This window comes from Pristis pectinata, chromosome 28, assembly GCF_009764475.1.
Source record: "Pristis pectinata isolate sPriPec2 chromosome 28, sPriPec2.1.pri, whole genome shotgun sequence".
Taxonomy (NCBI): Eukaryota; Metazoa; Chordata; class Chondrichthyes; order Rhinopristiformes; family Pristidae; genus Pristis; species Pristis pectinata.
The window spans coordinates 7689239-7702577 of NC_067432.1; the positions used below are offsets into that span (position 1 = coordinate 7689239).

The 13339-nt window shown below is 43.2% G+C and overlaps 1 protein-coding gene across 1 annotated transcript in view; it reads right to left on the reverse strand.

Annotated features, from left to right (window-relative positions):
- The window catches only part of LOC127583868 (A-kinase anchor protein 13-like), a 407302-nt gene that overhangs the window by 304226 nt on the left and 89737 nt on the right, over positions 1-13339 (reverse strand). Inside the window, 1 exon segment of the mRNA XM_052040262.1 lies at positions 2472-2515. Coding sequence (XP_051896222.1) covers positions 2472-2504 — 33 coding nt within the window. The 5' untranslated portion in view covers positions 2505-2515.

The following is a 13339-nucleotide window of genomic DNA, read 5'->3' on the forward strand; positions in this document are numbered from 1 at the left end:
CATCATGGAAACCAGCCTCCCCTCCATGGACTCTGTCTACACTTCCTGCTGCCTCAGTAAAACAGCCAACATAATCAAAGACTTCACCCATCGCAAACCTTCTCTTCCCACCCACACACCCGCCTTCCATCGGGCAGAAGATACGTACCACCAGGCTCAAGGACAGCTTCTATCCCCCAGTTATAAGACTATTGAACAGTCCCTTAGCTCAATAAGATGGATTCTTGACCTCACAATCTACCTTGTTACAGCTTTGCACTTTATTGCCTGCCTGCACTCTCTCTGTAACTGTAACACTTTATTCTGCATTCTGTTATTGCTTTTCCCTTGTATGACCTCAATGCACTGATGTGATGAAGTGATCTGTATGGATGGCATACGAAACAAAGTTTTTCACTGTGACAATAATAAACCAATTTACAATTTTATATTGCAAAATATTCTGATCCTTATGAAATAGATGCGATTTTCCGGTAATTCACTGTAACTTGGAACTCCATGAGTATGCAATATCTGCAGCCAGATTTCAACTTTCCACAAGAACAGGACCCTGAAAGCAGCCACCATCGGGCACAGAAAGGTACAGAAGCCTGAAGTCCCACACCACCAGGTTCAAGAACAGCTATTTCCCTTCAACCATTCGGTTCTTGAACCAACCTGCACAACTCCAATCACTACCTCAGTATAGCAACACTACAATGGACTTTGTTTTTCTTTGCTCTAATTGTATTCTTTCTTGTAAAAATGGTGTATAATGTGTGTTAAATTTGTTTTTCTTGTGAATGTTGTGTATCTGATGCTATGTGCCTGTGATGCTGCTGCAAGTAAGTTTTTCCATTGACCTGTGCACACATGTACCTGTGCATATAACAATGAACTCAACTTTGACTGTGAATGAAACATCCCAGCCTAGAGGACAGACACAATATGCAACTAGGAGAGGGTTTAAGAGCAGGATAGAGAAACAGACAGCTCTTCCACATAATGCCACGAAATTCTTCAAACCTTAATCAGTGTTTGTATAAGAAGGGAAGGATTTGGCCAAGATCTTAGGCCCACAACAAGTCATAACTGGGTTGCAACGGAGATGGTGCAATTAGTGACTGTGCCGTTGGGGTCAGAGGTCAGACCAAGCCAGTCCCCACCCATCTCACTGCAAAATAAAATTAAATCCTGCTCTCACTTCTAACCACTGTGCAATGCCAGCACGAAGGCCAATTCAAAGCTACTCTGGCTTGAATGCAAGACAGTCAAGAGCTGAATAACACGTCTGCACTCACCCACCAACACATAACCAAAACAAGTAACATAATAGTCAATTGGACAAGGTATGAGAAGAGAGTTCAGTGCAATTCCGCTTCAGAAAACCTTCTGACCAATCCAGAAACATTTCCTTAAACTGTGCTGCCTTTTGTTAAGGTTCCCACTTTAGAAGAGGTGCTAATGAAGAGGAAAACAGCAGCTGACACTTCTCTTTATGCTCATCAAGGTGAGGGATGTTGTTTAAGCACACTCAGGTCAGGTATGGTACACATGCGTACAAAACCTTTCTCACTCCTCTCGAACAATGCACCTGCTCCTCTAAACGCAGAAAATTCCACTCACCACCAGTGAATATTCGCCAGGATGTTGCCTGGATCGGAGGACTTTAGTTATGGGGAGAGACTGGATGGGGCTGGGCTTGTTTTCCCTGAAGCGGAGGGGGATTTGGGCGGTGGGGGGGGGCGGGGTTTGACCTGATAGAAGTCGACAAGAAGCATAGATGGTGTAGACAGTCAAAACCTTTTTCCCATGATAGCGATATCAAAACAAGACAGCACAGGTTTACCGGAAGAAGGAGTTTTGAAGGTAATCTCAGGAGTGTTTTTGTTATACCCAGGGAGTGGTTGATATCTGGAACCTGCTGCCAAAGGAGTTGGTGGAATCAGATACAATTACTACAGTTAAGAGGCATTTAGACAGACATTTAGATAGGCAGGGCATAGAAGGATACAGTGCTAATGCAAATGGAATTAGTGTAGATGGGCTTGGACGTGATGGGTTGAAGGGTCCACTGCTGAGCTCTACAACTATACAATGATCAAGACTGCCAATTCCCTTCCCCACCACAGCCTTCTCTAGTTTCTCCGAGTGCGGATTCTGTGTCTGAGCAATCTCTGGCTCATGCCAACTTGAGGCATGAAAAATACCAAGCCTCATTTCACTTGGGATCCAAACAGCGAGCAGAATGAGACAGTCAATCCTTTACCCTGATGCTGTATCAAAACACAGATAAAACAATACCAAACACATTGTGTAATGGCATTGTACATCCACATGAACTCTATCTACTTCCTAAACTCCAAAGCTGAGCTTCTAAAGGAAGAGTTGACTGCTGCTTAGAGGATCATCCAGAGTACTGAACAACAGTTTTATCGTTCCAACAAATATTTAAGACTTTAATTTCTTGAAATAAAAAAGGTTTTACTTACATACAATGGTGCTTGATTTGGTGTGAGTTTCATGACAGAGGCTGCTGAAACGAGAGGAAACATGGCAAGTTATTTTTTAAGTCATAAAGTTACTCAGTAACATATTCAGCCATAAAACCACACATAGGTTAGGAATTTAATATCACAATGTTTAAACTATGATCACATGACATTTTTCCCCTTAGTTTTAATGGTCCTCGTTGAATTTCAAGATTTTCCCCAGATATAGAACAGGCTCCACTCTCTGTACACTCCACTAACATTTCGTTTTCTTGAAGGACTAACATAAAAAGAGCTTTTTGCTCTGATGTGAGTGCATTGATTCACATGGCATCAAACAGAACAGAGAGGTACTAGGTACGCCAAGTTAACTGGTCTTGCCCGAGTTGTACTAATCAGGCTTTGGAGAACACAGGAAATCAACCAAGGTTCCCAGTTTGATCACTAACTGGGAACCTCTGTTAAAGATTGTGAGCAAGTGTTGATATATATATAAAAAAAATCAGGTCTGTCTGCAATGTCTCCATCTTACATTTGTACAGCTTGTTTAAATGTAAACATCTTCCCGGGTTTATTGAGCGAGGGTACAGTGGAATGATTAAAATAGTTGAAAGCTTAAAAAGTTGGGTTTTGATCGGGTGGTAAAGCTGGGGAAGTTGTTCTGAGTCATCTTGGATAAGCAGCTTGAGTTGTCTGTGTTTGCTGGGACATTCTAGGTTTGCCTATGGACAGTCAGATGAGCCTAACAGATTTGCCTGCTGACACTCACTGTGGAAGTCAACCAAGGAGGCAGCTGGTGTCTGCAAAATCATATCCCAATCAGTGTTTCAGCCTTCCAGGAGAGCAGAGAATATTATGCAGGAGGAACAGTGTCAAATACATGTCTCATTAGAAGAGCACTTTCTCTTTTCCCCTCATCGTCATTTATATTTCCTAATCTCCTCCACCCTGCTCATAAAAAGAAAACAGGTTAACACAGCCTTTGTCGACAAAACATTGCTTCCTCAACTTCAGATGAGAGGCAGGGTCAGGATTTCATTATCAGCCACTGCATTATTTCCTTCCCTGGCTCAAACGATAGTTCTTAATGCAATTCGAGGGGCAAACAGCCTTGTGACTCACATCCCCAGCCTCGTGATGGGGGTGTCCGGCCGTTGCAGCAGAAATTGATGCCATCTCCTTTTCTGTGTTAGCTTGCTTTAAACCTCTGACAATGAAAACTAAGAACCAGAAAAAGAAACCACTGAAACAAGAGGAAAGTAAAATTTTAAATATCATTTGAAAACAATGATTAGAATATCCTACCAGGCAAAGGAATGGAAACAATCGTATTCAAGTGTTTCAAGATACAGTTGGATAGTAGGTTAAGCAAGCTGGAGAGCTAATGAGGGAAGTTTCAATGCTCTTGACTTTCACTTGTGCTCTTAATATAGAATGCACAATGAAAGTCTTTTTGCATAAAATACTTGTGATTCACATGTATTGCCTGTGGCCAAAAGGAACTGGTACACTTCATCTTCCTTCTGCCTCAGAAGTTTACCAAACACAAAAAGGTGCTGACAGTTAATTTCCCAAATGCTTTGGCCCACATTTTGGTTTCAGTCACACACGTGGTCACAGAAAGGAACTCCTGGTGAAGAAATTTCTGACACGTTGGTTCTTGGAGCATTCCAATGATGAGAAATTGTTCATGATAATCAAATTATTCTAGCACAATAGCAATTTTATTATGACCCCAAGGTAATGTACCCAAAGCACTGCAATACCCTGGAAGGTAGCAAGGCTCAAAAGTCTTGAAACATTATTCAAACTTTATGTTGCAAAGTTGGGCAAGGTAGAAATTTAACAGTGAAAAGGTGAGGCTTATCAGGCTCATTTCCTTGCTCCTGGAAAACATTTCTTCATTCCAATGCTCACAAGAATTATGCAATGGAAGGTTGGCTGGATTAGTTTATTAGATCACACTCTTCACGATGAATCAGATAATTACGGACACCAAGTCCTCCTCCAAGACATCAGCACATAATCTTTGCTAAAATTTCAATGCAATACTCCAGGAAGACAACATTGCTTCAGATGAGAATGAAATTAGGTCCCGTCTGTTCTCTGGTTCAGAAGGACGTCAAAAGAACGACAGCAGAGTTTGAAGAACAAGAAGTGCCACATGATCTTGAGTCAATCCAAGCCAACAGATAGGGCTTTTAAATAACTTTCCATCTGAAATGCAGCACTGTCTCAGTTCCAGACTGAAATTCCAGGTCACATCATACATTACAGCATTAGCTGTAACTCACACTTAGCATGCTTAGCTCCTAGTCAGAAGGTGTGGGTTCAAGTCCCACTTCAAAGATTTTTTAAAAATCTATGCGGACACTCCAGTGTAGTACTGAAGGAATGCAGCGCCAACAGGGATACCGTCTTTCAGAATGAGGCATTATACAGAGACCTTGCCTGCCCTCCAAGGTGGATGAAAAAGATCCCATGATACTGCAGGAGATTATCCCAGGTATAGTGGGCAACATCTGTCTCTCAGTCATCAACATCAAATTATCTGGTCACTACAGGCTGACATTTACGGAGATTCACCACGTCAAAACTGTCTTTTATTTCTATATTACATTCTATGCGACTGCACTTCAAAAACATTAGCTTGTAAGCTGCTTTGAGAGGATCAGAAGCCAAAACAGCAATACAGATGCATGCCGTCTTTTCTTTAGAGATCCACAGTGAGGGTTGAATACAGGCCAATTAAGGAACTAAGGCAAAAGCCAGAAGACAAAAATTGTGCAGCTAAGCGACTCAGTTAAACTTAATGAAAAAGGAATAACTTTAAAGCTGTCAGTCTTGGCCGAGACTAGATCGAAAAGAAAGTTCAAAGTAAAGTGCCTTCTGTATAACCACACTCACCACAAGAGTCAAAGAGGAGGAAGAGAAGGGATTGAGCAAAACGAAATGAAAGAAAACAAAATACACTAAAAATCCTTACTGGTTTTGTATTTCTGCAGACATTCAGCACCCCTTTCAAATAAAATAAAACTTAAGTTTTTGAGTAGCAAGTTGAGTTTTGATTGGATTCACTTAACCCTTTTCCAATCAGGATCAAGAATTCCAATCTCTGAAGCAGCAACATGTCACAACTGTGAATCACGAGTTTCTCTGCCAAGATAAACCAGATGGGTGAAGGGAAGTGCCTCAGATTTAAACTGGAGAAACTCAGCAGGTCAGGTAGCATCTGTGGAGGCAAAGGGATGGTCACAGTTTCAGTTCGGGACCTTGCATCCAGACTGAGAGTGTACTGGGGAGATAAACCACTGCCTCACCCCTCCTTCTCATCACTTTATACTGGTTTTCTAACCCTCCACACTCCCAGACCTAATGCAAGGTCTTGACCTGAAACATCCACCATCCCTCTGCCTCCACAGATGCTGCCTGACCTGCTGAGTTCCTCCAGCAGTTTGTTTTTTGCTCCAGATTCCAGCATCTGCAGTCTTGTATCTGCCTTAAAGTTGAGAGCTCGTTGGTCCAATTTTACTGTTCCATTGACCAACAAATTAAGCACAGCTTTCTAAGGGCCTGTCATCAATATACCTGGAAATGTCATAGATTGTCATACATAGTGAGTTTTATCCTACAGAGTCGGGAGTTGGAGCGAGATCTTTGAAAAGAGAGTCTCTGTGCTTGTGACTTTCACCTCGCAGGAGTCTAAAAAGGAGGCACATTTTCAAATTGTTAATAGTTGATTGGCTAATTAAGAGCAGCCAATAAAAAGGTAGGGTCAAGCAGAGCAGCCAGTTTGGAGTGGCCATTGTTAGACTGAGGCTTCGGCTCAAGAGGCTTCAGTGAGAGGAGGCTGAGGCTAAGGCAAGTTTCTTTCTTTCTAGTGCCAGGTTAGAGGAGTTATAATGGCTCCAGGGTCAGTGGTGTGTTCATCTTGCGAGATGTGGGAGTTCTGCGAGACCGCCAGTCTCCCTGATAGCTGTAACTCCTTACAGACAGTGTTAGGAACTGGAGCTGCAGCTGGATGACCTTCATCTCCTATGGGAGAACGAGGAGTTCATAGATAAGACCTACAAGGGAGGCAGTCACTCTTAAGCTGCAGGAGGCAGGTAGCTGGGTGACTGTCAAGAGGAAGAAAGGTGAATAGGCAAGTAGTGCAGAGTACCCCAGTGGCTGCTCCCCTAAATAACAGGTATACTGCTTTGGATACTGTTGGGGGTGGGGTGGGGAGAATGTGGAACGACCTACTAGGGGAAAGCCACAGTGACCAGGTCTCTGGCACTGAGCCTGCTTGTGTGGCGCAGAAGGAAAGGGGGAGGGGGGGGGGAGAGAGGAAGAGGAGAATGGTAGTGATAGGGGATTCCATAATAAGGGGGTCAGACAGGACATTCTGTGGACATGAAAAGAGACTCCCGGATGGTATGTTGCCTCCCAGGTGCCAGGGTCAGGGATGTCTCGGATCAGGTCCACAGCATTCTGAAGGGGGAGGGTGAACAGCCAGAAGTCATGGTACATATTGGTACCAATAACATACGTAGGAAAAGAGACGAGGTCCTGAAGAGGGAATTTAGGATGCTAGGTAGGAAGCTGAAAAGCAGGATCTCAAGGGTAGTAATCTCTGGATTGCTGCCTGTGCCACGTGCCAGTGATTTGGCAGATGAATGTGTGGTTGAGGAGTTGGGGCAGGGTTTCAGATGTGTGGATCATTGGGATCTCTTCTGGGGAAGTTATGACCTGTACAAAAGGGATGGGTTACATCTGAACTGGAGGGGGACAAATATTCTTTGCGGGCAGGTTTGCTAGCGCTGTTGGGGAGGGTTTAATCTAGTTTGGCAGGGGGATGGGAACCAGAGTGATAGGTTAGAGGTTGGTGCATTTGGTGTACAAGTAGATGCAACGTGTAGAAAGACTCAGGAAGAACAGGCAGTTAAAAGGGCAAAACAGCAGTCAGTTGGATGGGCTGAAGTGTGTCTGCTTTAATGCGAGAAGTACCAGGAACAACTGTGATTAACTTAGAGCATAGGTAAGTACATGGAACTATGACATGGTGGCCATTACAGAGACTTGGCTGTCACAAGGGCAGGAATGGTGGCTGAATATTCTGGGGATTAGATGTTTCCAAAGGGATAGAGGTAAGAGGTGGGGGAGTAGCTTTGCTGATCAGGGACAGTGTCACAGCTGTAGAAAGGGAGGACATCCTGGAGGGATTGTCAACTGAGTCAATGTGGGTGGAGGTCAGAAACTGGAAGGGAATGATCACTCTGTTGGGAGTATTCTACAGATCCCCCAATAACAGCAGAGACACTGAGGAGCAGATCAGGAGGCAGATTTTGCAAAGATGCAAAAATAACAGGGTTGTTGTCATAGGTGAGTTCAACTTCCCTAATATTGATTGGCACCTCCATAGCGTAAAGGGGATAGATGGGGCAGAGTCTGTTAGGAGTGTCCAAGGAGGATTCCTGACAGTATGTGAACAGGCCAACTAGAGGAAAGGCCATACTGGACCTGGTACTAGGCAATGAGCCTGATCAGGTTTCAGCTCTCGGTGGGAGAGCATTTTCGAGACAGTAGATTGGGAGCAGATGTTCTTGGGGAGGTGCACAACAGGAAATTGGAGGTTGTTTCGGGAGTACTTGCATGGGGTTCTGGATAGGTTTGTCCCACTGAGGCCTGAGTTTTATCCCAACCTTGGGTGCAGTCAGTGTGTGGAGTTTCCATTTTCTCCCTCACTGCTGAAAAGATGTGGAGGCTTTGAAGAGGGTGCAGAAAAGGTTCACCAGGAAGTTGCCTGGATTAGAGAGTATTAGCTATAAGTAGAGGTTGGACAAACTTGGATTGTTTTCTCTGAAGCGTTGGAGACTGAGGGGTGACCTGATAGCAGTGTGTAAAATTATGAGAGGCCTAGACAGGGTGGACTGTCAGTGTTTTTTTATCCCCCAGGGTGGAAATGTCAAATACTGGAGGGCATAGCTTTAAAGCTGAGAGGTGGAAGTTTAAAGGAGATATGCAGGCCAGTGGTAGATGCCTGGAACATGCTGCCAGGGGCTGGTGGAGGAAGCAGATGCAATAGTGGGGCTTAAGAGGCATTCAGACAGGCACGTGAACATCCAGGGAATGGATGTGGCAAGTTTTTCTTTTAACACAGAGTGGTAGGTGCTGCAGGGGAGGAGGTAGAAGCAGATGTAACAGCAATGTCTAAGACAGACGTGCACATGAACAGGCAGGGAACACAGGGATAAGGCCCATCTGCAGGCAGACGAGATTAGTTCGATTGGTATGATCGATTGACATGGTGGGCCAAAAGCCCTGTTCTGTGCTGTATTGTTCTATGAGTGAGTGGGTTTCCCTCGAGCGCTCTGGTTTCATCCAACACCCTCAATATGGTCTAGTATAGTAACTGGCTACAATAAATTACCCCTTAGCATAGTTTGGTAGCTAAAGTAACTAAAGGGGAGTTAATAGGCACATGAAAGAATAAAGTGTAGTGTCAAGCTGGGAGAACGGGACCAAGACTGATGGGGTCACTGTCGAGAATCAGCATGGACATGACAGGCTGAATGGCCGCCTCCTGTGTTGAAATAAGTCAGTCCCAGGCACGTCCTGTCATAAAGGAAGTGTCAGTATGAAAATGGAAGCCGTACTTGGTGGAAAAGGGATGGTTAAAATATCTGGCCAATATTTATGATTCTATCAATGTCACTAAAAGATTATCTGGTAATCATCAAATTGAGGATTGTGGGAGCTTGCTGTGCACAATATGTCTGCTGCTTTTCCTATAATACATTGAGATATTTTTCAAACAGTCAATGGGTGTAAAGTGGTTTGGATCAATCATTGGGTCAGAGCCATACAGCACACAAGTCCACATTGACCATCAAGCGCCCACTTAGACAAATCCTGTTTTATTCTCCCCACCCCAACTGCCACCTCTCCCAACACCCAGATTCTACTCACCTGCACACTTGGGGCAACCTAGAATTAACCTTCTAACCTTCATGTCCTTAGGATGTGGGAAGGAACAGGAGCACCAGGAGGAAACCCGTGCAGTCATGGGAGAAGGTGTTAGCTGCACACAGACAGCACTGGAAGCCAAGATTGAACCCAGATCGCTGGAGATGTGAAAGAAGCAGCTCTACTCGCTGCGTCACTGAGCAGATGAAAGAATCTTTCTGGCCTTTCTATTGAACCACAGGAGGACAGGAACCTGCTGATTTGAGTTCCCCAAGCTTACCTCCAAACCTTCTGGAGACAGAGTCCTGCACTACAGAAACAGGCCTTTTGGTCCATTGAGTCTGTACCAGCCATCACCCATTCTAGGAATGGACATTCTAAGATCCAGTAAACCGAAACCCTGCATACTTATTCTTTGCACAGCAAACATCCAAAGCCTTGCAGCAGTATAGGAATTCTGTCAGTTCCCTGCCAAGCCAATGAGCATCACAGGTTAACCAGAACTCCAAAAAGGAGAGTAACGCAACCTTATATTCCATGGACTCTCAGGTCTCCACAAACTAACAGCCCACACACTGCCCCAGGACCACAGCCTGATGGTCTGTGGTGAAGCTTCAACTATCTGCACTTGGCAATCCACCAGCCTAAGCTTCGTGAGGAAGGTGGGAATAAAATGCAGTAATATGCTGATCCAAAGCACATCCATTAGATTTAGAGTCCAGTACAGCCACTATACTAATTATATTAACATGTACTGTACATACACGTGTCTGCATGTGCACATATAAAGTATACAGACACATTGAATAATTAGGCTGTGGTTGCTTTTAGATCAAGGATCCAGAGGACTGGATGGATGATCCAGAGAGACTAGTCCAAATCTCATCACAGCTGCTGAAGAATTTAAATTCAGATAATTAACTAACTTCTGGAATTTTAATAAATACCGCTATGGGATTGTCATCAAAAATCCACGTGTTCTTAAAGGAAGGAAATATGCCACCCTTAACCTAATCTGGCATAGGCGAGGTTCCAGACCAGTGTAAAAGTTGGCTGACTCTTTTTTTTGCCTCTGAAATGGTCCAGCGAACCAATTCAAGGGCAATCCGGGATAGGCAATACAAGTCAGCCCTTGCCAACAATGTTCAGATCCTATGAATGATTACTACAGAAAGAACACTTTTTTTGGCAGTATTTCTGCTTGTTTGATATCAGAACAGATACCATTACCCTTGAGAGAGTCGAGAGTCAACCAAAATTATTATTCCAAGGATCAAGAATTTAAGTTATGAGGAAAGGTTAAGGAAGTTGGCCTGTTCCCCTCAAGTGTAAGGTCACAAATGGAAAGTTGATATCCAAGCAAACTGTTAGCTGTGGCTCAGGGCCGACATACTGGGGACTCCGTGAAAAAAATTAGGAAGTAGGAGAAGGAGGAACCTCAGTGGGGATGTTTTCAACAGCTGTGTAGTACTTAGAATACACACGGGAGGCTTTGAGATGCTTCAGAGTCAGCTGCTTTGGACCTGGATATCTGAACTCTGCCCGATTTTACCTGGTAGTACATGGGACATATCCCCCAACTTAATTGGGGCAAGTTTTTTTTCTTAGTAATGTGGCTATGGCTACAAAGTCATGCATTTATGACAGGGTTCAAGAGGAAGCAGATGTATCACTTTGCTTCCACATTATTAAATATACAGAGCAGGAGTAGGCCATTCAGCCCCTCAAGCCTGCTCTGTCATTAAATGAGATCATTACTGATCTGACTACAACCTCAGCTTCACATTCTTCTCTACCCATGGTAATCTTTCAATACCATGCTAATCAAGAATCTACTTACATCTGCCTTAAATTATTCAAATACTCTGCTTCCACTACCCTTTGAAAAGTTTCAAGGTCTTGCAACTCAGCAAAAATACCAAGTTGCGTATTAAAAAAGTAGTAAAGGATTCCCCATTTAAACAGTATCTCCCAGTTCCAGATTCTCCCACAAGAGGAAACATCCTTCCGATATCCACCCTGACAAGACCTCCCACGATCTTACATTTCAATCAAGTCCTTTCTCACTCGAATAAAGTACAGTAGCTTAAAGACTAGCCTGCCAAACTCTTCCTCAAAGCAATCTACCCATTCCAGGAGCAGTCTAGTAAACCCTCTCTAAACTGTTTCCAACACAATTACATTCATTCTTACAGAGACTGATACTGTGCACAGTACTCCTGATGTGGTCTTACCAATACCTTCTATAACTGAAGTATGACCTCATTGTTTTGTATTCAATTCCCTTTGCAATAAACAATAACACTTTATGAGCTTTCCAGATTACTTGCTGTACTTGTAGGCTAGCCTTTTCCCAATAATATTCCAGGTTAACAGATCCCTTTGCCCTACAGTCTCTCACCATTTAACGTTTTCTGTTTTTCTGCTAAAATTTCACATTTTCCCCATAGTATACTCCATTTGGCCACTCAATTGATCCATATTCCCTTTCCTATCTGGATGTATCACAGTTTGGTATGGCAACTGCTTTGCCCAAGATTTGTATGTTACAAATGAACATGAGTTAGGAGCAAGAGAAGGCCACTTCACCCTGCTGCTCAGTCCTCCACTTCCTACCGCCTCAGCAAAGCAGCCAGCATAATCAAGGACCCCTCCCAGCCCGGTCATTCTCTCTCCTCCACTCTTCCATCTGACAAAAGATACAAAACCTTGAAAACACATACCACCAGGCTCAAGGATAGCTTCTATCCCACTGTTAGAAGATGCTTGAACAGAGATCTCGTATGATAAAGATGAACTCTTTCTCTCTCGATCTACCTTGTCATGGCCCTTGGACTGTCTACCTGCACTGCACTCTGTCTGTAGCTCTAACACTAACGCCATATACTGCATTCCATGAGTTTTCCTTTTGTACTACTTCGATGTACTTAGGTATGGGATGATCTATCTGGATGGCATGCAGACAAAAGCTTTTCACTACATCTCCGTACATGTGACAATAATAAACCAATTACCAATTGTAGCACCCTTATGTCCTATTCACATCTTACTTGCCCACTTTTTTGCATCAGCAAATTTAGCAAACACATCTCATTGCCTTCATTGAAGTAATTTCTAAAAATTGTAAAAAGTTATGGCCTTAGAACTGATCTCAGTGACACAACTTGTTCCATCTTTTCAACCAGCAGATCACCAATTTCTGCCTACTGTTTCCCGTTAGCCGATCAAATCTTTTATCTGCCATAGCATGAGCTTTTATTTTCTGGAATAACTTTTGATGCAGCACTTCTTCAAAATGCCTTTTGGAAATTTGTACATCTTTCCATTTCCCTTTATCCACAGGGCAAAGAAATCCAATAAACTGGTCAAACACTAGTTCCCTTTCACAAAACCAAGCTGAATTTGCCCACGTACCTTGACATTTTCTAAATCTCCTCCCATAACATCTTTAACAGCAGTTTTTTCCCTATGACAAACTGGTCTGTAGTTTCCTGTTTTTTCTCCCTCCCTCGTTACATAAGGGAGTTAAATTTACTGTTTCCATTAGTGCCTCCCCAAAATGAAAAGAATTTTGGAAAATTAAACCAATGCAAAAACTATCAAACTAGCCAATTCTTAAGATACTAGGACGTAGTTAGTCATGCCCCAGAGATTAGTGCTTGGCTCCAACAATTTGCTTTGTACTACTCCTCTGGTGACTAATTTTCCAAGTTTCTCCCTCCCTTCCATTCTTGATTTCCTGTAATTTCTGGGACATTACTTGCATCCTCTACAATGAAGACTGGTGCAAAATACTTGTTCAATTCATCTGCCATCTCTTAATTCGTCATTATTAATCCATGAATTCACTTTCTACATGACCAATACTCACTTTATTACTTCTTTTAAATATCTATAGAAACTCTTTTTACATTTCTTGC